At 42.3% G+C, this 26102-nt stretch overlaps 1 protein-coding gene across 2 annotated transcripts in view; it reads left to right on the top strand.

The window, feature by feature from the left end:
- Positions 1-26102, top strand: part of LOC144821262 (protein FAM149A-like) — a 549291-nt gene that overhangs the window by 324057 nt on the left and 199132 nt on the right. For both annotated transcript variants that reach the window (XM_078678084.1, XM_078678086.1), the window contains exons 2-3: positions 9451-9561; positions 19634-19766. In XM_078678084.1, the coding sequence (XP_078534210.1) occupies positions 9451-9561; positions 19634-19766 (244 nt within the window). The remainder of the gene's footprint in view (positions 1-9450; positions 9562-19633; positions 19767-26102) is intronic.

The following is a 26102-nucleotide window of genomic DNA, read 5'->3' on the forward strand; positions in this document are numbered from 1 at the left end:
ACTCAAAGTGTTGCTTAGCCTATTAATATATAAAATAAAAAGCAATGGGGCGAGTACGCAGCCCTGTCTAACACCTCTACTAATAGGGATGTCATCAGACAGATCACCATCATTATTAATTCGCACTCGTGCTTTTAAATCCCTATGTAAATAAGAAAGGAAATAAACCAGTGAGTCGTCCAAACCATACTCAAGCAAAACTGACCACAACCTAGAACGGTTAACAAAATCAAACGCAGAACTCAAGTCCATGAAACCTAAATAAAGAGGTGATTTTTTAACAATAATATATTTAGCCATAATCAGGTTTAGGTTTAAGCATTGTTCTGTGGTGCCCACCTTACTTCTAAAACCCAATTGACTACAATGTAGAATATTGTTTTCTTCCGCCCAATCCCTTATCCTGCTGAAGATTACTCTTCCCAAGACTTTTAACGTATTGTCGATTAGTGAAATCGGGCGGTAGCAAGCGGGATCCGACCTATCGCCTTTCTTAAAAATAGGCACGATGACACTATTCGACCAGGATTCAGGGATTGAGCTGTCATTTAGGTTGTTAAATAGGTTGCATAAGAGAGGAGCCCAAAAATTAGGTTCCGATTTTATTTGGTCGATGGAGAGACCATCAGGACCCGGAGCTTTATTGCTAGCACTATCAAAGATTGCATCCTCGACCTCCAATAATGAAAAAGTCAAGGGTTCATCACTAAGGGATGGATAGACCGTGTCTGAGGGGGTAACTGGTGCGGCATAAATTTGGGAGAAATGATCTACCCATGCCTCGCCCGTTATATTACAGGTAATTTGGCTGGTATTTGAGCCAAACGATCTTAACGACTTGACTTCTTTCCAGAATCCCATTGAGTCCTTCAGTTTGGCGGTGTGCGTAAGTGATTCCCAGTGTTTAATTACCAGGGTTTCAGATCTAATATATAAGACCCTTTTATATTGTGATCTTAATGTTCTCACAAGTTGACGATCCCTCGGGATGGTGTTAAGTGCATCCCTCAAATCCCTGTTGGCCTTAGAGCAGGAGGTATCAAACCATCGAGGTCCCTGCAAGATGTTCTGCCTAACGGGTTTAGAAGATTCAATTTTAATTGCCCTACATAGATCGCCAAAAGCGCCAACCACCTCATTGCCAGGACTTGTATGCGACAGGCAAGTTCCAACTGTCTCAGGGTATTTTTTAATTACTCTGGAAAGTATCCCTTTATTGTCAGCTCCCTTCCATACTAGTCTCAATCTATCGGTTGATAGAGCTAGGTTTAGAGGACCTACATCTGATTTCGCTGCAACCCTTGAGGTCTGGGGATTATGTATGTTAACTTTAAGCGGATAGTGATCACTGTATGCTGAACAGACGACTTCAGCTTTTAAGGTTATTTCACTTAACTCAGGACATGTGAAAATATAATCAATCGTAGAGGCACAGCCCTGACCTATGAAAGTGGGGGTTAATACATTGTTTATACCTGTACCTGCAAATTCCATAGCATTAACTAAGTCAAGAGAAGCTATAAAATCTTTCAATTCTGCCCCATTCTTGCATATTGGGTTATGGCGGTACAAGTGTGCATTAAAATCCCCTCCAATGCAAATACCATCGAAAGATCCATGCTTTTCCCCCCCCATAATTTCATCGATAAAATTAAACAATAATATAAAATTGCCATTAGGGCGACTAACAAAATCATTATTGTAAAAGTTTATGATACATAATTTCAGTCTGTTAATGTACTTGATGGCCATAAAACAGCAGATACCTGGTGTTGGGATCAATTTAGTATGCACCCCACATTTTATCTTGGACCAAATAGATAGTCCCCCACTAGGTCGACCCATGGGTGACGGCAGAGCCTTAAGATTGTGGCAACAGAAGCCCTCAATTGTTGGAGACATTGTACTCCATGTTTCTTGTAGCAACAATATATCACAATTATTGTCAACCCACTTAAGCCACTCCGAATTTTTCAATTTAGAATTTAGGCCAGCTATATTCCAGCTAACGATAGACAATACTGAGTCCAAATGTAAATAAGCAGGGGTCTGGTGTTCTTTGCTCATAGTTCTTTGAGGCGAGTTTTCCGGGGCAACCAGGACTTCGGACACCGGAGAAGAATCGACAAAGAAAGTCGAAGATGGTCAGTCTTGCATATCCAAGTCCGAAAGTGGTGCATATCTATTGTACATTTGTAATGGGGGATAAGGTTGATAAAATTGCATAGATGGTGGGCGAAAATGCACAGGTGGTGGTTGGAAATGCATAAAAGGTGCTGGTTGTAAGTGCATCAATGGCACTGTAGATTGCCTAGGGGGTGGGCGAAATTGAGTGGCCGATTGTCTGTAAAAATAACTCAAGGGTAACATAGTTGCAACAGTTGGAATGGTTGAATAATTGCAATTTCTGTTTAGGAGGTTTCTTACTGTCCCAGGATTATTAAAATTGAGGACTACGCAGTCACCATCCTTATCCTTGAGTAAAGGACCAACCCACGATACCCTACGCACAGATATAATCTCTCTGGAGATATCAAAACCAACACCTTTGTGTTTAGTTAGCCAGTCTATGCTCTTATTCCGCAATTGCACCCACGATTCCCCCTGATCCTCCCTCAAGGGTGGAACACCTGCTAGAACCAGAACAAAAGGACAGGCATCCGGTGGCAGATGTAATGCTGGTCCTTGATGCTTTAAAGATTTAGTTGACCCCTGGGAGCCAGTGCCCACGTTGTTATTAACCGCTGTCGGTTTTGGAGCTGCACTTAAAATGGATGGGCCGCTATTGTTGCTTGGGACAGAGATATTAGAAGTCGATGGAATAACAGCTGTCCTAGGGGCGGGTATAGGAGTCGGTTTCGTGGATGTATTAACCTTACTCGTAGCTGACCCGTTTCCAGTGGTTGTGGGTTTTACTGATAGTTGTTCCGACAATGGGGAGGCAGAAACAGAATTGCTTAGTGCCCCACCCGAGGCACTAAAGTTAACCTGTTTTTTCGATGATAATATATTGTTTGCATTTTCCAATTCCTTCAAAAGGCGATCTGCTCTAACTTGGTCCAAGATGATTGACCCTTTCCTTTTTGTTTCACCAGTTTTGACCAGGTTATCCAACCTATCAAGTCTTTTAAAAATATTATTAAACTGAGTGACCATTTGTTTTTCAATTCGATTAAAAATAGTATCGACTATGGTTTCTATCATATTTCCATTCTGTCTAGATAGATTTGAGTTATCACCCATTATTGTAGTTTGCGTCCATATATTTTTAAATTTCCCACAAGAATTAGTGATAGATACATCAGAAAGGCTGTCCAGGTCCGCGGATTCTATATCCACTTTATCCTCTGTCACGCCAGTTTGTACCCCCGATGATTTATTTTTATTCCACAGACTATGCGGTGTTGGTTGGTTTTTGTGAGATACAGTCTGTTTTCTTTTATTCGCACTTAACTTGGGTGTGCCTCTTTTGCGTTTCTCCCTACCCGGCTTGTTACTGCTGGGGTCGATGGTGTCCACATTAATGACATCATCCTGCGAAGCAGTTTCGATTGTAGTAACACCCTCTGTCTGGGTGGGTACCGAGGGTATCATTGTCAGTGTTGGCTTTGGCGTTGCTGCCACTGGTGATGTCGAGGCAGAAACTTGTGCTGTGTAGATGACTGTATTTTCATCATCCTGAATTATGGGCACATCAACGCAGGGATATGATGGTTTTACCACGGTTATTTCTGGATTTATGTGTGCATTGATGTCACTGGAGCTACTTGTGGGAGTTATCTTATTGTTGGTGGAAGCCATAGAAAACCTTCGCTCGGTCTCTACTATTTCATTAAAAGCGGAGTCTATCATTGACTCAAAGGAAGTAATAAGGGAAACTGAGGCGTCGGCAATCTTATTTCCTACATCATCATTCTCATTGTCGCCCATTTTAGTATCCGCAGTGAATGCTCACCTTTAATAGAGTTGTTAGAGGGGTGGCCCGCCCGTCCTCTGAAGTCCACTGACGGCCACAGACGGCCCCGCCCTTGTCCCGGGCTTCTCCCGGCGCTCCCGCGTGCTCCCGCACAGCGGGGGTTCAAGGAGCTTAATATAGTATAGTACAACGTAGGTTAAGTGGTGGGAGGGGTCGGGGAGAGCGGCCCAGGTGTGTCTCGTCAGGCAGGCGGGCGCTCCTGGGATATGCAGTCCCAGTGCAGCGCGCGCACACACTCGCAGCCCCGGCAATTCAATTTCCCTCGTTGTCCCCTTAGGCAAGTTGCAGGCGTCCCTCCTGACGCAGCGGGACCCGCGAAGCGGGTTCCGCAAGAAGTGGGCTGTGAGAGGAAATTCCAACTTGGTCCAAACAAGATTCGGCAAAAGCGTCCCACTCGCTAGCTCTGCGAGCACAGTAGATGAAGGCTCGGTGAAGGGGTGGGAGGGGTCGGGGAGAGCGGCCCAGGTGTGTCTCGTCAGGCAGGCGGGCGCTCCTGGGATATGCAGTCCCAGTGCAGCGCGCGCACACACTCGCAGCCCCGGCAATTCAATTTCCCTCGTTGTCCCCTTAGGCAAGTTGCAGGCGTCCCTCCTGACGCAGCGGGACCCGCGAAGCGGGTTCCGCAAGAAGTGGGCTGTGAGAGGAAATTCCAACTTGGTCCAAACAAGATTCGGCAAAAGCGTCCCACTCGCTAGCTCTGCGAGCACAGTAGATGAAGGCTCGGTGAAGGGGTGGGAGGGGTCGGGGAGAGCGGCCCAGGTGTGTCTCGTCAGGCAGGCGGGCGCTCCTGGGATATGCAGTCCCAGTGCAGCGCGCGCACACACTCGCAGCCCCGGCAATTCAATTTCCCTCGTTGTCCCCTTAGGCAAGTTGCAGGCGTCCCTCCTGACGCAGCGGGACCCGCGAAGCGGGTTCCGCAAGAAGTGGGCTGTGAGAGGAAATTCCAACTTGGTCCAAACAAGATTCGGCAAAAGCGTCAAATTGGTATCGTCTGAAACAGATGCCCACACTCTGGAATTCACAGGCAGGCACTAGGGTTTCACTGAGACACCTGGGCGCACATCCCAGATGTATAATCCAAAGTCAAATCGTAAATGAGAAGACGGGCACTAAATAAGCCCTATAGTTGTGGGTGAGTCAAATGTAATAATTCACTAAATGAATGTGAGCAGCTTTGCTATTTCACGGCCTAACCGCAGCTAAGTATTAATGCAACTTTAGGCAGTGGAATAGCAAAGTTGCTCACGTTCCTTTGAGGGAGTGCGTCTGGTGCCTACTTCTCTCACACGACATTCCCAGAGCACTAGATTGGCCTTGTTTAGTTCACGCAGCGGGAGAAGGCAAGAAACCCCAGGGAAATTGTCATGTTATGGAGTGTGGCCTCAGCATGACGCAGCCAGCTCCTACTGCTTTTTTACGTACTCGGCCGAAGCAGTCACCTGCATTCCGCAATGCCCGGGCACTAGGGTAGAGGTCTTCAAACTTTTGGATGCCGAGACCCTTCCAGTCAAAATTTTCAGGCGTAAGGACCATATCCTCCCCTCCCCCGTACAAACAATTCTAAACCTATAGGCAGATCAACTGGAATTATGATGTAGGTGAGGACCAAATTATGCGGCAGGTTCAACTTAATTGTATGGTAAGAAAAAATAAATAATGCTATGTGATGCCGCATATTTTGGGATACTATTGCTTCATTATTTTGACATTTTTACACACAGGAACACTGAGGAAAGATTTAATCTCATCACTACCAGTTTATAATGAAAATACAGCAATAAACAACAGAAAGATGTCTAGTCAACCTTTGTGAAGGGCCTTCCACTCTGCAGGAATAAGTGCTGCCACATTGGAAGTTCACCTGGCAGTGGCCGGGAGCAGCAAGGGTCCATTAAAACCCTGGCAGCCTTATACAATTTTACCCACGCCACTTTCCTCTCACCCCCTCCCTTCCATCCCACTCTCCTCTTCCAACCCCGGATCCCCCTCTCACCTTGCAAGCCATTTTCTTTCACCCCTTTTTACAACTTCTGAACTCTCCCCATTCAACCTCTCACTTCATGTTTAATCACCTCTTGCCATTCTGTCTTTTCACTGCCCTCCTCTCTAATTTATCTCCTGGCCTCTCTGGACACATCACCTCTCTCTACCCTCAGCACCTCTCATTCACCTCAAGTCTCTTCCTTCAAATTTCTGTCTATTTGTATCTTGCACCTCTCCTGTCCACCATTCATCTTTCACATCTCCCCTTTGTTCTTCTACACCTTCTTGAAACAACGTCTCTCTCCCCTATTACCTCAGCACCCACCACAGTACTCCCTCTCTTCCCTCATTCCTGTTGCTCTCACCCACGTCGTACCAAATTCTCTTTTTATGTCACAGATCATCACTCAGCTATCTTCTCTCACCGTTTAACAGTATCCCTCCTCTGTGCAATCACCTTTCGCTCACACTCACTTCTCTTGCGTTTCTGCACTTCTTCAGCACTTCACATTTCTCCTCATCCCTGACCTCTTAAATCTAATTCTCTCGCTCCCATGCTGTCCTCTCTCATCCCATCTACTCTCAGCCTCTCATCTCTCCTCACTGGGCATACCTGTATGCTCCTCTCGGCCTGTGCCAATCTTCTTATTGTTCCCTAATTCAGAAAAACATGAATAGTCAGCCTCACTGTTTTGGTGCAGCTGCATAGTTATGGAACTTTCACCCACCTTTGCTTCGCTCCACCATTAATCTATTATCCTTTAGGAAGCTATAAAAACCTGGCCCTATACCCTGTAGGTTACCCCATTTGGCTGGTTCTCCTTCCCCTTCTGTGTGTTTCTTATTTGCCATTTCAGCCAGCAGATGGTTATTAGCCCCAGGACACCTTTTTGGAAATAATAAAAATAGACAGAGTGTGACCTGGAATGTGGGACCCACTTTCTATCATTCCACAACCCTCCTGGGGGTCGGGCCCCACAATTTGAAGACCCCTGCACTAGGGTGTTATACGGTCTGCTGAGCCACCAAGACCAATATCACAGATTTACAAGACAAAGCCAAGCCCTTAATGTGTTAACTGCCACTAACAAGCCCGCCCGCTAATTTGACTCAGCATACTCCGGAATGCCCAACTTCCCAAGCACCCACCGCGCCAGTGTGCTATTTATTCAGTCTTTTAAGCCAGGGGTAGAGGGTAAAGTTGACCAACCTGTTGCAAGACGTCCATAAATGTTTCCTTCTGTCTGATCTCGCAAATGAGTCACGTTAGTATGCGTGAATGCTCGTAGACACTGATCTTGCTTAGGTCCATCATTGTTGTGTGTGCGTGTGCTGGTTTGTTTGGCTGATGCTTGTGTCGTCATGTCCTCTTCAAACATACCGCATGTGCGAGTAGATTTATTTGGTGCACTTTTCTGGTTTTGGGGTTCTGCGTCTAATTTCGAAAAAAGTTCTAACTTCCTTCATCGGAGACGGTTTATTCACCGAGTTATAAATCAAATCAGCTTGTTTTTACTGCTAGCCCCGAGTGAGTTTGTTTGCATCAGCAGCTAAACTCGCTGAGTCCAGCGTATTTGATATGGCTTGTGTGCAGCCACGGCTGGCAAGGGTTGGGGGGTCGCAGGGAATGGGGGGTAGCGGGGGGTCACATGGGGTCGCACGGGAGTGGGGGCCGCAGGGGGGTTTAAAAATAAAGTTAAACTTACCTGACCGGGCGGGTCCGCGTCGACTCTCCTATCTGCTCCTGGGTCGGGGTCTGTCTGGTGCGCTGCAATAGTGCCTTCTCTCAACGTCTTTATTAGTGGCTGGCAACCCCTGGCTCTCAGCCAATCCAGAAGCTACTCCACTGCTCCAGCAGTGCCAGGATTGGTGGAGGGCAGGGATACTCCCTGCCCGTTAGGAGACCGGGGCTGCGCATGAAGCAACCCTCGGTCTCTTAAGGGGAAGGCTAGCACGCATGTTCGGGCTGATCATAAAAATGATCAGCCCGAAAATGAACATGCGCAGTATTGCGTGGTCCGCATCACTCAAGTCAACCCGGAGAGTGCTGCAGCTGCCCCACCCCCTTCACCATCCAGGACGCTGATGTACTTCTGATGCTAATTCCAATCAGGACTCGAGTCCTGATTGCTGCAATTAGCATCAGAAGTAGAACGATGGGGCCGTGGCATTAATTAGTGGGGCAACGCCCCAACGCTTCCAATGGACGCACCGCCACTGGTTGTATTACCCATTATTTCAATTTTCAAAGTTGTTTTATCTGATTCCAGGGATGGTTAAATCCTATTTTTAAATTGTAAAAAATTTAGAATACATGATTGTATTGTATTATTTAATATTATTTATTAATTCGTTCATCATTTTGTCTTATGATTGTATTAATGTACTTTTATGGCCCAAGTTGGCTGAAATAAAGTTATCAAAGAAGAAGATAATTGAAAACAATGTAGTGTTCCGGGCTTATAATGGCTGGTATAAGCCTGGAGCACCAACATTCCAATGTTTCTTTGTTCACAGCTCTGGCTGTGAACAAAGGCTACAGGGAGCCTGAGGGGATTCCAATCCCCTCACGCTCCCATAAGGCTTTGTTTTTTTTTTGTTAGAACATTCTGCCCTCTAGTGGCAGAATGTTTTAATAGCCTTATAGCCCTTCGTAGCTGGGCTATACCGGCTATTAAAGTCCCTCTTCCTTGTTAAAGGCCCTAGCCTTCGGCTCGGGCCTTTAACGCTGGAGAGGGCCTTTAATAGCCGTTATAGCCCTCTACAGTGGGCTATAAGGCTATAGTGAAAAACAAACATAAAGAAAGTGGGAAATATAAATCCATAATATAATCTAACTTGTGGAATTATTGTATATAGTGTAAACAATACAGTACAGCTCAGCTAATATTTTTCTTAAAAATTACACATTTGAACACTTCAACTGTAGCTTATAATAATGACAGAAATACCAAGAGGTTCATCATGTTTACTTAAATGCATGGATGCCTCTACTCCTAACCACTAGCATATCAATATTATATTATTTTAAGATGTCTGAAGGAAAAACGTTAGCTATATATTTTTCTAATTAATGTATCTAATTGTGATATTATGTGGAGAAGCGTGGCTCAGTGGTTAGAGGCGGCAGACCCGGAAGCTGAGATCGGCCGTGGACCAGGGTTCGATTCCCCGCCTCGGCGGGTCTCGGGCTCAAAAATTCCACGGACTTGACAATTCTCGCTCCCGTGCCTACTCGACTCATGGGGTCACACTCTGCGACTCTGGGCAATAGCTTGCTTAATCTCCACTACGGCCCCTCGCGGCGGGATGCCTGGCTTCCACCTTGTGGATACCCTGCCGGGGTATCTCACAGGGGAATACCAGGTCGGGTTCCCTAAGCAAGCGCCTTGATGCCTTCGGGTGATACGTGCGCTATATAAGTCGCAATACATTTACATTTACATATTGCCAGTGATTAGTTAATGTTAATATGTCCCATTGATTTTCAGAAAGGGGCTATCGAGAGGAGCTTTGAATAACACGTTTACAGCGAAGAATGGAGAGACTCTTCCAGTGCATTTTACCAGGCGTGTGCAGGATGCCATCCACAATTTCACCAGGTATGTAGTAATGAGATCACTAAAGGATTAAAATGTACGGTATATGTTATATTATGTTATACTTTGTGTGAATAGATCAGTCTTGGCAATTTCAACACTTTTGGGTGGCTAGGTCGGATGATTTTGGGCTTTTTTGTGGGTGTTTCTAAAGACCTGGGCTCTGTTGGCCTTTTAGATCATGTGACCCTCCACCAATTCCATGTGAGGGTAATAAGCTCAGAGTTCGATTGATAGTGTGCATGTCATGGTCTCCCTGTCCAAGTTCTGAATCATTTTCTCGCTGACGCAGATATAGAACCTGTATAGAACCTCTATACAGAAATTAGCAAACATCCACACCTTCCTTAGTCCGTATTCTATAGGATCAATTTATTTACCTACCTCCTTTTCCCTTTAGTCTAAAAAAACTGTTTAACTTGCATCACAGTTCTACATCAACCCCATTGTCAAATCACTGGGCTCAGCCAATAATAATTTCAATTATTATTATTACTTCCAAAATTATTTCTAATTATTTCAAATTATTTCACTGGGCTCATCCATTGTGTTGGTGTCCGATGGCTTGTCATCCAGTGGTTGCCAGAAAAATTAGTACTGTGCTATTTTATATTTTACATAGTTTCTTTAAGTTGTCAATAGCGCAGCTCATAATTGGAAGTTTTGTGCTTTAGCAAACTTAAGAGTATCTTCTGTTTGAAATCGCTTTTGTTTATCTGCTTTGTCAACTTTGTTTCTAGTGTAGTCATCTTCAGACTTTTGATTTGGCTACATAAGTGAGAACAATTGAAAGTAAACCCTATGGTGTTCAGTAGGTAGCAGAAATACTAAGGTGGAGTCTTAACATTTCTCGCCTACAAATTTTCACAGCTGCAGATTGACACTAATTATGGGCCTGATTTAGAGTTCGGCGGATGGGTTACTGCATCACAAACGTGAAGGATATGTCGTCCGTCATATTACTAGTGCCATTGAATATAACGCACTTGTAATATGGCTTACGGCAGTGGTTCTCAACCTTTTGACTTTGGGGGACCCCCACTTTATCATTATTGGAACCCGGCATACCCCACTGAATCATTACTGGAACTTGGGGAACCCCACTGAATCATTATAGGAATTGGAGATTTCCCCCACTCACCTGAGTCATTACTGGAAGCCAGGGACCCAGGCCTAAGTATTGTCGATTATTTGAACCGCAAAACAATACACAAATGCAGATAAAAGGCATTCATCATGATGACACATTTTGTTTAATTTGCAAACACATATAAATTTAAAAATGTTTTTTATCAATTTTAATAGAAAGGTTGGACCTTTTCTAAATTCAATTGAGGTCACTCATCATTCATACTATATTCTGTTTGATACACTTGCAATGCTCCCACAAAACAATCTAAGGATACTAATTACATTTTTAGCCACCAAATGTCAAAACGTACATTCACAGTACGTTTTAAAAATGTTCAATTATCCATTTAGCTTCTTTATTTATATACACTTTATTAATCTGTTAATATTATTTAATTTTCTAAGTAATTGCTGACCCCCTGAGGAGGCTGTGCGGACCCACAGGGGTCCACGGACCACATGTTGGAAACTACTGGCTTATGGGATATCCGTCACGTTTGTGACAGAGTAACTGATCTGCTAAACTCTTAATTAGGCCCTATATCTGAAATGCAGAGAGTGTCAGATAAATATAAAATATGGATAGTAAAGCAATAGCTAAATGTTCTATTTGAAAAGGCCATGAAACATAATCAAAAGCTATTAAGGAATGAGCTGACATTATTTGAATGTGCTCGGTGGTGTTTTGAGGCACAATGAAAATAGAGAAATTAGTCGCAAGAGACCAGGCAAGAAAGGATAAAGCATAATTACTGAAAGCAGTGCTTTAAATGAGCCGGTTCTGTCAGGCACTGAGAACCTGCACTTCTTTGTTTTGAAAGGGAGAACACATACACTTCTTAGCAGAGATGCAATATTTTTAATGGTAGAGTACCAGCAACACTCAGAAGCAAGCAGGTACTTTGGTATATGGGACCCGCACTTTTCTATATTTCCATTTCAAGCACAAACTGAAACAAAGGGAAACCGCATTAACAACACGGCCGGAACCACGCATGCCTTTACAACGCATGCGTCTTTACTACGGCGAATATGCCTGTACTGATCATGTGAATGTCTTTATCACGCATGCCTTTACAATGAAAATGTAAGTATTTCACGGGTAAGTATATTATATTTGTATATGGAAAAATAGCATTTTTAGGGTTTAGGGTGGCTATGGGTTTTTGGGTGGTAAGGGTATTTTTAGGGTTTAGGGTGGGTATGGGTTTTTGGGTGGCTAGGGTATTTTTAGGATTTAGAGTGGGTCTAGGTTTATGGGTGGCAAGGGTATTGTAAGGGTTTAGTTTGGGTATGGGTTTTGGGTGTCAAGGGTATTTTTAGGATTTACGATGGATATGGGTTTTTGGGTGACAAAGGTAGTTTTAGGGTTTAGGGTGGGTATGGGTTTTTGGACAGCAAGGGTAATTTTAAGGTTTAGGGTGAGTGTGGGTTATTAGGTCGCAAGGGTAATTTGAGGGTGGATATGGGTTTTTGGGTAGCAAGGGTATTTATAGGGTTAAGGGTGAGTATGGGTTTTTGGGTGGCAAGGGTAATTTTAGGGAGGGCACAGGTTTTTTGATGGCAAGGGTATTTTTAGTGTTTAGGGTGGGTATGGGTGTTTGGGTGGCAAGGGTATTTGTATGGTGGGTATGGGTTTGTGGGTGGCAAGGGTATTTTTAGGGTGTAGGGTGGGTATGGGTTTTTAGGTGGCAAGGGTAATTTTAGGGTGGATATGGGTTTTTGGATTGCAAGGGCATTTTTAGGGTTAAGGGTGAGTATGGGTTTTTGGGTGGGAAGGGTATTTTTAGAGTTTAGGGTGCGTGTGGGTTTTTAGGTGAACATTTTATTTTTAAGATGGATATGGGTTTAGGGGTTGTGGATTATTATGGTGAACAAAATATGAATATATATATATATATATATATATATAATTTATATATATATTTTATATATATATATATATATATTCACTAAAGAAAACATAGGTTTCACAATCGTTATAGTTAGGAATTCGCTTTTAAAAAACCTTTGAAATTCACTGAAAAAACCATAGGTTTCACACCAGTTATAGTTAGCTGAACATTTTACTCATACAAAACCATTGAAATTCCCACGTTATAGTTAGTTGGACTCACTATAACTCGCGCGCCCGCAATCCACTGCTGATGATGTCACATATTACAACATTCATGACATGGTCAGTGACATCACTGATGACATCACTGATGACATCATCCAGTGAATGTGTGTTCCTGTAAAGTTAAAATATGTTTTACATATTGAAGAATGAGTGTATGCATGAGTGTCTGCATGAAGGATTTAGTAGGTGCGTAACTGACTGTATGAGTGAATGATTAAATGTGTCTTACTGAATGCATAGGTTAGTGACTAAACTGTCTGAATATGTGCATCATTATGTCTGTTGTTGTGTAAGCTGCTGCATGTGTTGATTAGTAGCTATATGACTGGCTATATCGGTTATTGATTGGTTGCCCAAGTATTTGTATGTGAGGGTGAGTGTGTGTGGTAGTTGCTGTGTGACTCTGTGCATAGATGTGTGAGCAGTTGATTCACTTGGTGTTTGGGTTCAAGAGTACATGTGGAAACAGCTGTATTTGCGGTTGACTGTGTGCATGAGTGTGTTGGTGAGTGAATGGATTTCTCAGTGCTACATGTCCAAGTAAGTACATATGTAAAAAACAGTGCATGTGACAGTTGGCATATATCAATGACTATACATGAGAGCCTGTGATTGCGTAAGTGACTGTATGGATCAATGTGTACTTGTATCAGTGATTGTAAAAGAGAGTAAGTATGTGTTAGTATATGTTTGAATAAGTAAGGTTATGTGTGTATAACTGTATAGATGAGGAAATGGGAGTGTGATTGATTCTTTTCATTACTGAGTAGATTAGAGAGTAACTCCATGGATGAGTGGCACTGTGTGAATGTCTGTATAGGTGTATGAGTGCATATGATAGCGTTGTATTGATGAGTGACTGTATGTATGAGTGATTGTATGGGTGAATGAGTGGATGTGTGTGTAGACTTATGAATCAGTGAGTGTGTATGTAGTAAGTGGTGTTGCTGTGTCAATGGTTTCAGGAATGGTAGTCTGTATTGAACACTGGATGTATAAAAGGTTAGATTAGAGTGTGAGGAGGTGCATCGTATTATCACATGGATGATGTCATCAGTGATGTCATCAGTGATGTCATTTGAGATGTCATCAGAGATGTCATCAGTGATGTCACTGACCATGTCATGAATGATGTAATATGTGACATCATCAGCAGTGGATTGCGGGCGCGCGAGTTATAGTGAGTCCAACTAACTATAACGTGGGAATTTCAATGGTTTTGTATGAGTAAAATGTTCAGCTAACTATAACTGGTGTGAAACCTATGTTTTTTTTTGTGAATTTCAAAGGTTTTTTAAATGCTAATTCCTAACTATAACGATTGTGAAACCTATGTTTTTTTCAGTGAATTTCAAAGGTTTTTTAAATGCTAATTCTTAACTATACCGTTTGTGAAACCTATGGTTTTTTCAGTGAGTTTCATAGTTTTTTAAAAGTTAATTCCTTTGTATATCAACTTTGTTACCTACGATTTTTTTTTTATTAGCTGTTTTTTATAACTATTAATTATAATTATTAAAAAAATATATATATTTGTTCACTGTCTTTTTTTCTTTTTTTTAAAATAATTTTTTCTTGGAGCGCTCAGGGTGCGCGCACCGGTAAGCTTACCCGTATCATTTTGTTTTGGAGCGCTCAGTGTGCGCGCACCGGTAAGCTCTCCCGAGAGCGCAGCGAGAGCGCTATTTCTGCGTTCGTAAAAAAAATATGTATGAAAACTAAATAATAATGCAAGACATTCAGTACCATACTTATAAATGCAGTATTTTTGATTTTCCGAATGAAAATGATTTTGCATTTCTGTAAAGCTACCAAAAGGTCACTCAGGCGCGCCGCTTAAGCGCCCCCGGAAGCGCCCACGTTCGCGCCGCGTAAGCGCCCCTGGAAGCGCTTCGGTGCGCGCAGCGTAAGCGCGTCAAGTCATGTGACCTTAAAATAACACTTTTCATTGGTTGCTAACAGTTTTTTTTACAAAGAATGAAATCCCCACCCATTTCCTTCACTTCTTCTTTCACTTTTGTGACTGCAAGACCTGTCTTTTTCCTGCTTAATCTGTTTTGGATTATCATGGCTGCTAGACCCACCAGTAGCAGTGAGGACTCAGATGGGTTCAAATAGAGGAAGAGGCTCCTCAGCCTAGAGTGAAGGAGCATTTCATATGGACATTTTTTTCAATACCTGCAGACCAAAAAAAAGTAAATGCTCCAAAGGTGGAGTGCCGAATTTGTCACACTGTCCTGTCACAGGGTGACCCTACCAGACAATACTCATTTGGAAATTCGACCATGATTCGGCACGTCCAGAGGAGGCACCCCCAGAACTATGCCCGGGAGACTGTCAGGGCTCTGGCACGAGAGGCTCCAAGGGATGGTGCTTCTACTTCAACTGGAGGAGTAACTGTATCGGTGAGGGGGCGACCAGAACAGCTGATCCCAAATATTCAGCCTGTTTTTAATGAAGCCACAATCAAATGCAAACATTGTGATCAACTACTTTGTTATGGTGAACAAAGTATTTTGAACATTGTTCGAGCAATAGAGAACCACCGCTGCCGTCCCCAGCCCTAATTTTGATTCTCTTTTTTTGCTCCTGTTGAACAGTTTGCCATTCCCTGTTTTAGTTTTTATTGAAAAAAACGAAAAAAGAAGAAAAAAAAGTTCTTTTTAGAACTACCTCCAATTCTCAAAAAAGAGCTGTATTCTTAAAAAAATAAAAAAGAATAACTGAAGTGGAGTGCAGTGAGAGAGGAGAGGAAAATGAGTGAGAAAGCAAAGAAAGGGACGAGAGGGGAAGGGAAGTGAAATAGGGGGACTGAAAGAAGGTGAGTGTGGGGAAGGAGAGTGAGGAGAAGAAGAGTGAACATGGGGAATGAGGATAAGTGAAGAAAATGTAGTAAAGGAACGGGGGTGTGGAAGGGTAAGAAAAGAGCAGTGATGTTTAGGAAAGAGTGGAGATACAGACTGGATAAAGACAAGTGAGTGTGAAACAAGGTGAGTAAGGGAGTGAAGAGACAGAGAAAGTGAAAGAAAAAGTGAGAGTAGAAGACTGAAGGCCTCATTTATGAGGCCATGCGTCACTTTCACGGCGCCGGTCTGTCACTTTTTGTGACGCACCAGTGGTGTAAAAAGTGCACCTTGTTGAGTCATATTTACAAAGTGACGCATCTAGGTAGATGCGTCACTTTGTAAACCCCTGCGCCACATTATACCTGCGCCAGGTGTAATGTATGCAAAGGGGGCGTATTGACGCAAGGAAGGGTCGTAGAAGTGACGCAGTGAAATCTATGAGATTTCACTGCGTCACTTTTAGGACGCCGTTGCGTCAAAATTTTGCGCCTGCCTCACAGCAGGTGTAAGACTGACGCAGGCCAGCCCCATGTGAAAGGATGCATTGCTGGAGTTGCGTCACCTTTGTGACACACTCCAGCAATGCATCACTTTTGCGCTTACAGATACGTCAGAAATACTGACGTATCTGTAACTCCATGCGACATAATGCGTCATACATTAAATATGACGCATCAGGAATGTCGCAAGGAGAGCGCACTGAGAAGTGATGCATCGCTGCTTTCACGCAGCGAGGCATCATTTCTCATAAATGAGGCCCTGAGTGAGAGAGGAAAGAAACATAAGTGAGGGAGTGTGGCTGTGTTATAGGGAGTGAGCGTGATAGAAGAGGAGTGACAGACTAAGGGGTTAGAGAGAATGAGGCTAACAGAGAGAGAAAGAGGAAGGGGAGTGTAGAAGTAAGAAGACAGAGCGAATAAGAGAAGGAATTAGTGAACTATTTTCTTTCACTGTTTTTCCCTGTGGCACGCTCTGGGTGCGCGTACCGGAGCGCGCACCTGGGAACGCACCCGGCGCTTACCCCGCGAAAATTAAAAAAAAAAAAGTTTTTTTGCCTTTCAGGGTCCTTCTAGGCCCCCCTCAGAAAACCTAGAGGTTCAGGGGGTGTCTACTCTGCCCCCTTTTAATTATTTCCCCCTTTCTTTTTCACCTCTTGTGTCTCGATTCTACCGAGACACAAGATGGCGGACTCTCCGGACTGTTTAGAATGTTCACAGACACCCAACAGCCAATCAGCTTTCCGCTCGCGCACTCCCGTAGCGTAGCCGGGTGCGCTCCCCGGTACGCGCACCTGTGAGCGCTCGGAGAGCGCCTAAGGATATATATGTGTTTTTAAGTCAATTTAAAAAAAAAAAACCCGGAGCAATTTTCACCAAATATAGCAAAGGCACATCTGCGTACCAGTCCCTAGAATTTTGCCAAGTTTGGCGTAATTCCATTCAGCGGTTCGGGCTGTAGACTTGTCAGACCGTCCTATGGAAATTAACATGGGGAAAACACATTTTGGGACCCCCTTCTCAGCCCCCACTTCACGAATCCCCCCGAAACTTCCAGGGAAGGAGTGGAGCGGAGCTGGCCAAAATTTCCGAAAATTACACATAAATTCCTCAACCGGCGCCAGAGTTATTCCCAATAGAATGTTGCGGATTTCCTATGGTTGCCAATCCTAACTAGAACTACCTACTGGCGACCGCCAGTAGGTAATATATATATATATATATATATATATATATATATATATATATATATATATATATATATATATATATGTTCCACACAAAGTTCCCAAAGCAATGAGAGAGAACACTACAGTGCTCCACCATCCGGCAATTAGATGCGGCTTGCTTCCTGCTCCAACTTTTTAAGATATGCCAACGCGTTTCGCGGTCTTGCACCGCTTCTTCCTGGGCTGCTGAAATCACACAAAAAGGCACACATTACCTTCATTTCCATTCAATTTATTCATGCTTGGCCACAATGGGCGTGTGCTGTCAAGTCTCTTTTAGTAATGCATGATGGGACATTGAGTTTCCCAAATGCGAGCAAAAACAAGTTCAATGTGCATTTCAATTTTTAAGCTTCATATTAACCTTTAGTAGGTGTCGGGGCATAGATTCAAGTTTCATTAGCATTTCGAGCACTGTGCTTCCATGATCACGATAAGTTTGATTTCAAAGCGTCAGTCAGCTGGCTGAGGTGTATCTCCAACTGACGATGGTTCCTCTCTCCACGGCAGGGAGGCCGTGTATTATGTTCCACACAAAGTTCCCAAAGCAATGAGAGAGAACACTACAGTGCTCCACTATCCGGCAATTAGATGCGGCTTGCTTCCTGCTCCAACTTTTTAAGATATGCCAACGCGTTTCGCGGTCTTGCACCGCTTCTTCCTGGGCTGCTGAAATCACACAAAAAGGCACGCATTACCTTCATTTCCATTCAATTTATTCATGCTTGGCCACAATGGGCGTGTGCTGTCAAGTCTCTTTTAGTAATGCATGATGGGACATTGAGTTTCCCAAATGCGAGCAAAAACAAGTTCAATGTGCATTTCAATTTGTAAGCTTCATATTAACCGGCACATTCAGCAGGAACATACTCATGATAATCATAGGACAGGCACACTATTAGGGTGGATTAAGTTTAATACATTTTTCTTTTTTTTCTCCTTTCTCTAATATCATGTTTAGAAACAGCTTTGAACAGTAACATCTGCTGACAATCTCTGACGTGAATTAATGTCGATATTGTTTGTTAGTAATGTCGAGCATAGCGATTCGCCCCCTTGCACCCCACCCAGTGGGCACATTAATGCACAGAGGTGTACTTCATTTTATACTTTACTATGATGTATTTTCAGCTGTATGTTGTGTTGAGTGTAAAACGAATAAAGATTATTAAAAAAACATCAAGCATCACGCAAGTATCTATGTCTGCACACCATACCACTTCAACTCACCCAATTTGTATGAGTTTCCTATTCCTCGGGGCGGAGGTAACGGGGTGGCCCCGTAAGCAAACCCTATGATATCTGTACCTTGTAATAATGAAAATAATGTTAACTGTTTTGTGAGTAATACCTCATGCTATGTAAAAGCAGAAGATGCAAGTGATTGGGTATCTACTTAAAACAACAAATCACCCATTGTCTAAACCCTATAGTGGGAGCACCACTGTTGAAAGAGACATTCTAAATAAGGAAAATGTTTAATACATTCACCTACGTTCAAAATGTTGTAGATGAACAGAAAAAAAAACATCACCGGTCCTGAAAAAACAATTCACTTAAACACCAGCACGGTTTCTGTATAGTAATTGATCCTAAAGAAGGCACAGTCCACACATGGTGTTCCTAGGTCATAGTATAGCACATTTAGACCTAGGTATGTACTTTTTTATTTTAGCATCTATATTTTTGTAGCATGCAGGCAGTGGGACTATCTCTTTCAGAGTTTTTAAGCATTCAGCATAAATAGAAAGCAATTGAAAACTAGTGTCCTGATTTACAAAGGTACATTTTTACATTTTACAAATAGTAAATTTACAATTTTTTTATTATTCACAATCCTCAAGTTCCATTTTGCTGATGGTAATTTTATGACTGCGGTCACTCTGACTTTATATGTGTGGAGTCAATGCCACGATTGCAAAGTCACTGCAGTCAATAAATTATTATGAGTAGAATGAAACTCAGTTTGTGAATACCCCAAAAATTGTAAACATACATAAAAGTGTACATTTACCTTTGTGGACAGGCCTTCTGTGTTCTACTGAAACACTCACTCCTCCACTGTTAAGCGTTTCTGGAGCATGAAGTAACAACAGTATGAACCCTGGAGTTCTGTATCGAGATAACACATCTGAATGTTATTCCATTTTGTAATGTTGCCTGACCATGTTTCTTTATCTCAGCAGTGTTAGTAATGTTTGGTTAATTATTAAAACCATACGTAATGTTGGGTTCTGTTTTTACCAACAGTGAATCCATTTCTTCAGTTTCATCCAGTGGGCAAACCACACCAACAGACATGAACAACTCTTGGTCTGGAATAAAGAGCTACACCACTGGCTTGTCTACTGAAAGAAGCTCTGTTTACTCCTGGAGGGATGATGTAGGTTACAACTGATACTTTTTCTTCCATTGCATTGCATACTTATTTTAGTCTCTTCGCTAAAGTTACAACCTTCATTGAATAAATATTGTAAAATCAGATGATAATAGTATGGATCTTGCGTAAGACATTTTTCAAATGCCTGGTACTTTTTTATTGAATTTTTAATACCAAGTGCCCAAGAAGCCTAAAGACTTTCTGTGCCAGAGTTAAACAATTGGAAACTAAAGTATTTGACTTGAAGAGGTTGCAAGCATACATCTAATAATTATTTTTCATGGACCACCAAAGCACTTGAACTCTCATGTTCAAATGATAAATAACAAATTATAATGTAGTCTAAACTCCTGTTTACTCATTTGTGTAGCAGCTTTACTGAGAAATGTAATTCAAATTCTAATCATGGTAATATAATAATTCAGTCACTGAATCAGAATGTTCATGGGAAGCTTGGGATCCCTCCCCCCCATCAATGTTATTATACAGTGGAACTTCTGGCCAAAAGGTTCGCTCATATACACATTTTTCAGGCTCTTGTTTACAAGTTAGAGAAAAACACAGAATTTTGTTTTGAGTTTGTAATTTGAAATCAATCTGTTCAAATTTGGTATAAGCTGTACACCACAATTCAATTTACATCTCGGGCTGCAAATACTACTCAGACCATTTTTTTGTCTGTAGTAGGTGGTGCTAACTGGATTACATTAAATATTTTTTATAATTTTGGATGAGTGTATGGACTAAGAATATAGAGATTTTTTATTCATCCATGACTTTGTCTTTCTCTGATATTAAACATGGCGCCAGTGCTTAATATGTAAAAATATTAAGCCAGGGCTTTTGTCAGGAGGCCACTGCAGCCTTCATCACACATTGCCCCTGCCATGCTGCCAGTGATAGTACCAACACAGCCACTAACCATCACCCTTTTACAAGTTTGGCAATTCGGACTATTTCTGGCCTCCAAAGCTTTAAGAATGGTTTGGGCTGCAGATAATGGTAATTTGTAATGTATATTGACTTAATAATTACCTGTTGTTGAGGTCATCTCTAAATTAGCCAGACAGCACCACATTGTGGCAGACTGTCACAGGCGCTGAATTTCGTAGCGCGGGCTGCATCGCAAAATGCGATGCAGCCCACGCTACGAAATTTGTTTTATTAATTAAATTGTTTACTTACCTCCAATTATCCATATTCCAGTTTTTAGCACCCCCCACCCTGCCCCTCCGCCGCCCCGCCTTTCTGCCCCACCGCAACTCCCTCCACGGGCCGTGGCTGGGTTTGACGGGCTTCTCTGAGCCCGCCGTAAGAGACCGCCCTGAAGGGTCGGGGGCTCCATGTCCGAGGTTGTTTTGTGGATATATATATTAATATATATATATATATATATATATATATATATATATATATATATATATATATATATATATATATATATATATATATATATATATATATATATATATATATATATGTATCCAGAGTCTCTCACAAAGTGAATTACTTGCGCTCTCAGGCAAGAAGGCAAAGGGGGTCGGAATAGTCAATAATGCAGTTTATTGCACAACGCGTTTCAGCAAAGAAAGCCTTGTTCACGTGCAACCCCACACAGGAGAACACCAAGTATAAATAAAGTTTTACTGTGCTGTAGACTCATAATTAACAAAAAGGTAGGACTGGCAAAGAAACAAAACTTGTTATTTGGCAGACATGTTGGAATGGTCAAAAGAAACGTGAATAGTTAGGAGGTACCTGATTATGTAGGTCCTTGAACATTAATTGTTAATATAATACACAAAAGTACACAAATGTTCATGCAAAATGCCAACAGAAAATTCGAAAATTAATTTCAATTGTTCAAATTCCAAACCAAATATTATTCTAGAAAAAAGCATGTAACATTGTCAGATGAACGCTCCTATAATATCAAAGTGGCACAGTAAGGAAAAAGTATTAAAGAAAAATATTGCAACATATTCCTCAATGTCAGCACGTGTCCCCCTTATCAAGGATGTAGGTGTCACATCGGTGCATGCAGACAGCCATCTGCTACGTTAAAGTTACACTACGGGTGTGTCTGTAGCAATCTACACAAAAGTAAGTTGCAGCCTAAATGCGCTGGTGAGAAAAGTCTAAATACAATGATAGCAGCGCCAGTTGCTGTGTTTTGTACTGGGAAAAGCATGGGTTCAGCATGAAAAGTAAAATACAATATAATGCATGCCATGGATCTCTTCCACAAGATGTAAAAGTTTGCATGGTCCATCAGCGACAAAAAATATTTCCTCTAAGGCAAATATGTCATGCCTAGTTGCGGGTGGTAACTGTGGAGAGTGCTGATGAGTCAGTGCCACAGTCATCCCAAATGTGAAATTAAGTCAATACATGGGTATCTTATCTGCCCCATAAAGTGATGGGGTTTGCCAAAGTCTTTCATGAATGGAAAAGTCAAACCTTGGAAATATGGTGTCTCGGAGTGTGGTACAAACTCGAGCAGTGATTCCAGGAGTGCAAAGGTTGGGTGCGCCCGTGCAGGTGTGATCCAGTGGTGGGCCCCCTCCTTTCCTCCTAAGGAATAAAACAAAATAAAATGTGACTTTAAAGTTAACATAGAAAGACAAGTGAAAACATATAACCAAATGAAGAACATCATAGTAGGAATAACAACATGTTAAAAAATGTCAGAAGACGATTTGAGGAGTCAGAGCTTAACAAATCAAATCAAAACAATCTGGGTGTACTGGAGATTTGCGAGGTCATGCAGTCGCTACTCTCTAAGGTGAATTGCCAATTCCTCATCCATATTGAGGCCTCCCGGGAATCTGGTTTGAAACTCAATTATGAGTTTGGATTCACGTTGTCTCAGATTGAGTACCCTGTCACCCCCTCTCGGATGTCTGGGGACCTGTTCCAATATGAAGAATTTTAGATCAGCGGTATTGGAATAGTGTTTTTGTTCAAAATGGCGCGCCACAGGGTATTTTGGGTCCTTGTTGGTAATGGCCCTGAGATGCTCAAGGATTCTTTTCTTGGCAGCACAACTGGTACTACCAATATACCACAATTTGCAGGAGCATTCGATGACATATATCACAAATGTGGTGCTGCAGGTAAAGAAAGAGGTCAGGTTTTTGGTGATGTTATTATATTCTACAGACCCTCTGTATTTACTGTGCTTGCAGGCTTTGCAATGGCCACAGGGGTAAAAACCCACTAGACCATGTTCAGAGTTTGTTTTGGTGTATTGAGTGATGTCATTTCTGACCACCAAGTCACGTATATTCCTGCATCTTTTGTAGGTAATGGTAGGACGATCAGGAATGCTGTTGCCTAGAATGGAATCAGTTTTGAGAATATCCCAATTTTTGGTTAACAGTTTTCTGACTTGATTGACCTCTGAACTGTAAGTCAAGATGAGTCTGGTGGACTCATCTTGCTCCACAGTGTCTGTAGTATCTTTGTTAGCTAATGTTTCAGATCTCGTTATTTCATCTGCTCTCTTTTTAGCTTTTTTAAGGACCCAACTAGGATAACCTCTGCTTTTGAACCTGGTTGTGATGGTTGCCTGCTCTTTAAGATAAGCATCATTGGTATTGCAGTTTCTTTTAGCCCTTAACAACTCCCCATAGGGGATGCTCCATTTCAGAGCCTCAGGGTGGCTACTTTGTGCGTGAAGCACACTGTTCCCTGCCGTGGCCTTACGAAACAATGAGGTGCAGATTTTTTGGTCTCTAATCTCCAGTTTGACATCCAAAAATTCAGTTTGGCTGTCACTGATGTTGCCAGATAGAAAGATGTTATAGCTGTTGCAGTTGAGTTTCATGATAAAGTCTTCAGCCTCAGGTTTAGTACCTCTCCAGATGATGAAAAGGTCGTCGATGTAACGGAGCCACACGACGACCTTCCCAAAATCCTCTGCCAGTGTGCTGCTGCCATGGATTTCCTGCTCCCAGTATCACATGAACAGATTAGCTAAACTTGGAGCGAAGCAAGAACCCATGGCAGTACCACTGACTTGCCTGTAGAGGGCGCCATCAAAGGAAAAAATGTTATTTGTAAGACAAAAATACATCATGTCCATTATCATTTTGGAATGTTCACGAAAACATAAGGGTCTGTGTTTCTAAAAATGTTCACATGCTTGCAGACCATGTTGATGATTGATTATCGTGTAGAGTGACTGAACATCCAAAACAACAAAACTGTATTCAGGTTCCCACGCAATTTCTTCAATATGACAAAGAAAATCTTTAGTGTCTTTGATATAGCTGGGTAGTAAGGTGACATAGTCCCGGAGAAAATGATCTACATACTTGGAAATGTTTTCGCTGATACTCCAGATGGAGGACACTATAGGGCGTCCTGGGGGATCAGTTGCATTTTTGTGAAGTTTGGGAAGTAGATACAGGATAGGAAGTCTAGGGAAGTCTTTTTTTAGGTAGCGATATTCTTCCCAAACAAGGAGCCCCTTGTCTTTCCATGTCTCTAATTTTTCCCAAATGTCGGTGATGCTCGTATTATAGGCATCGATGTTGACAGAGATATAGAACTTAGTATCACTTAGTTGTCTGAGTGCCTCATTTACATAACTTTCACGGTCCATGATAACAATATTGCCACCCTTGTCGGCAGGACGTATCACTATATTGTTATCCTCATATAGAGCCTTGAGTGCCTTCCTTTGGGAGAAAGATAGATTATTGTAGAAACCTCTATTTCTTTGTGTATGTTTCTTTTTCCTTAGGCCCACCAACCCCTTGATGATGCAGTCATGAAAAGTGTCTATGTTATCATGTGGCAGTGAGGGCATAAATGTAGATTTGGCTCTAAAGGCGGTTTTCGCATGTGCATCTTGCGTTAAACTCATATCATCGAGGCACTGTGTGATAGGCATCGGTAGGTCATCATTACACATGTCAATGTTCTCGTTTAGATCAGCCATTGCTGCTAGTGTCTCTGCATCTCCAATTGTAAAAACGGAGGTAACGGTATTATTGCTGTTGCCGGTGGTGTTGTTTTGACCCAATCTCTTAAGTTTGTGCCATTTGCGTAATTTAAGTTTACGTACAAATTTAAAAACCTCAATCCGGGTATCAGTGAAATTGAGCCTGGCACTAGGGCAGAAAGAGAGGCCTAAGCATAACGTCTTTTTATCACTATCAGAAATAGTTCTTTTAGACAGATTAATCACAGTTTTCGTGAACATTCCAAAATGATAATGGACATGATGTATTTTTGTCTTACAAATAACATTTTTTCCTTTGATGGCGCCCTCTACAGGCAAGTCAGTGGTACTGCCATGGGTTCTTGCTTCGCTCCAAGTTTAGCTAATCTGTTCATGGGATACTGGGAGCAGGAAATCCATGGCAGCAGCACACTGGCAGAGGATTTTGGGAAGGTCGTCGTGTGGCTCCGTTACATCGACGACCTTTTCATCATCTGGAGAGGTACTAAACCTGAGGCTGAAGACTTTATCATGAAACTCAACTGCAACAGCTATAACATCTTTCTATCTGGCAACATCAGTGACAGCCAAACTGAATTTTTGGATGTCAAACTGGAGATTAGAGACCAAAAAATCTGCACCTCATTGTTTCGTAAGGCCACGGCAGGGAACAGTGTGCTTCACGCACAAAGTAGCCACCCTGAGGCTCTGAAATGGAGCATCCCCTATGGGGAGTTGTTAAGGGCTAAAAGAAACTGCAATACCAATGATGCTTATCTTAAAGAGCAGGCAACCATCACAACCAGGTTCAAAAGCAGAGGTTATCCTAGTTGGGTCCTTAAAAAAGCTAAAAAGAGAGCAGATGAAATAACGAGATCTGAAACATTAGCTAACAAAGATACTACAGACACTGTGGAGCAAGATGAGTCCACCAGACTCATCTTGACTTACAGTTCAGAGGTCAATCAAGTCAGAAAACTGTTAACCAAAAATTGGGATATTCTCAAAACTGATTCCATTCTAGGCAACAGCATTCCTGATCGTCCTACCATTACCTACAAAAGATGCAGGAATATACGTGACTTGGTGGTCAGAAATGACATCACTCAATACACCAAAACAAACTCTGAACATGGTCTAGTGGGTTTTTACCCCTGTGGCCATTGCAAAGCCTGCAAGCACAGTAAATACAGAGGGTCTGTAGAATATAATAACATCACCAAAAACCTGACCTCTTTCTTTACCTGCAGCACCACATTTGTGATATATGTCATCGAATGCTCCTGCAAATTGTGGTATATTGGTAGTACCAGTTGTGCTGCCAAGAAAAGAATCCTTGAGCATCTCAGGGCCATTACCAACAAGGACCCAAAATACCCTGTGGCGCG

This window comes from Lissotriton helveticus, chromosome 2_2, assembly GCF_964261635.1.
Source record: "Lissotriton helveticus chromosome 2_2, aLisHel1.1, whole genome shotgun sequence".
In the NCBI taxonomy this organism is placed as follows: domain Eukaryota; kingdom Metazoa; phylum Chordata; class Amphibia; order Caudata; family Salamandridae; genus Lissotriton; species Lissotriton helveticus.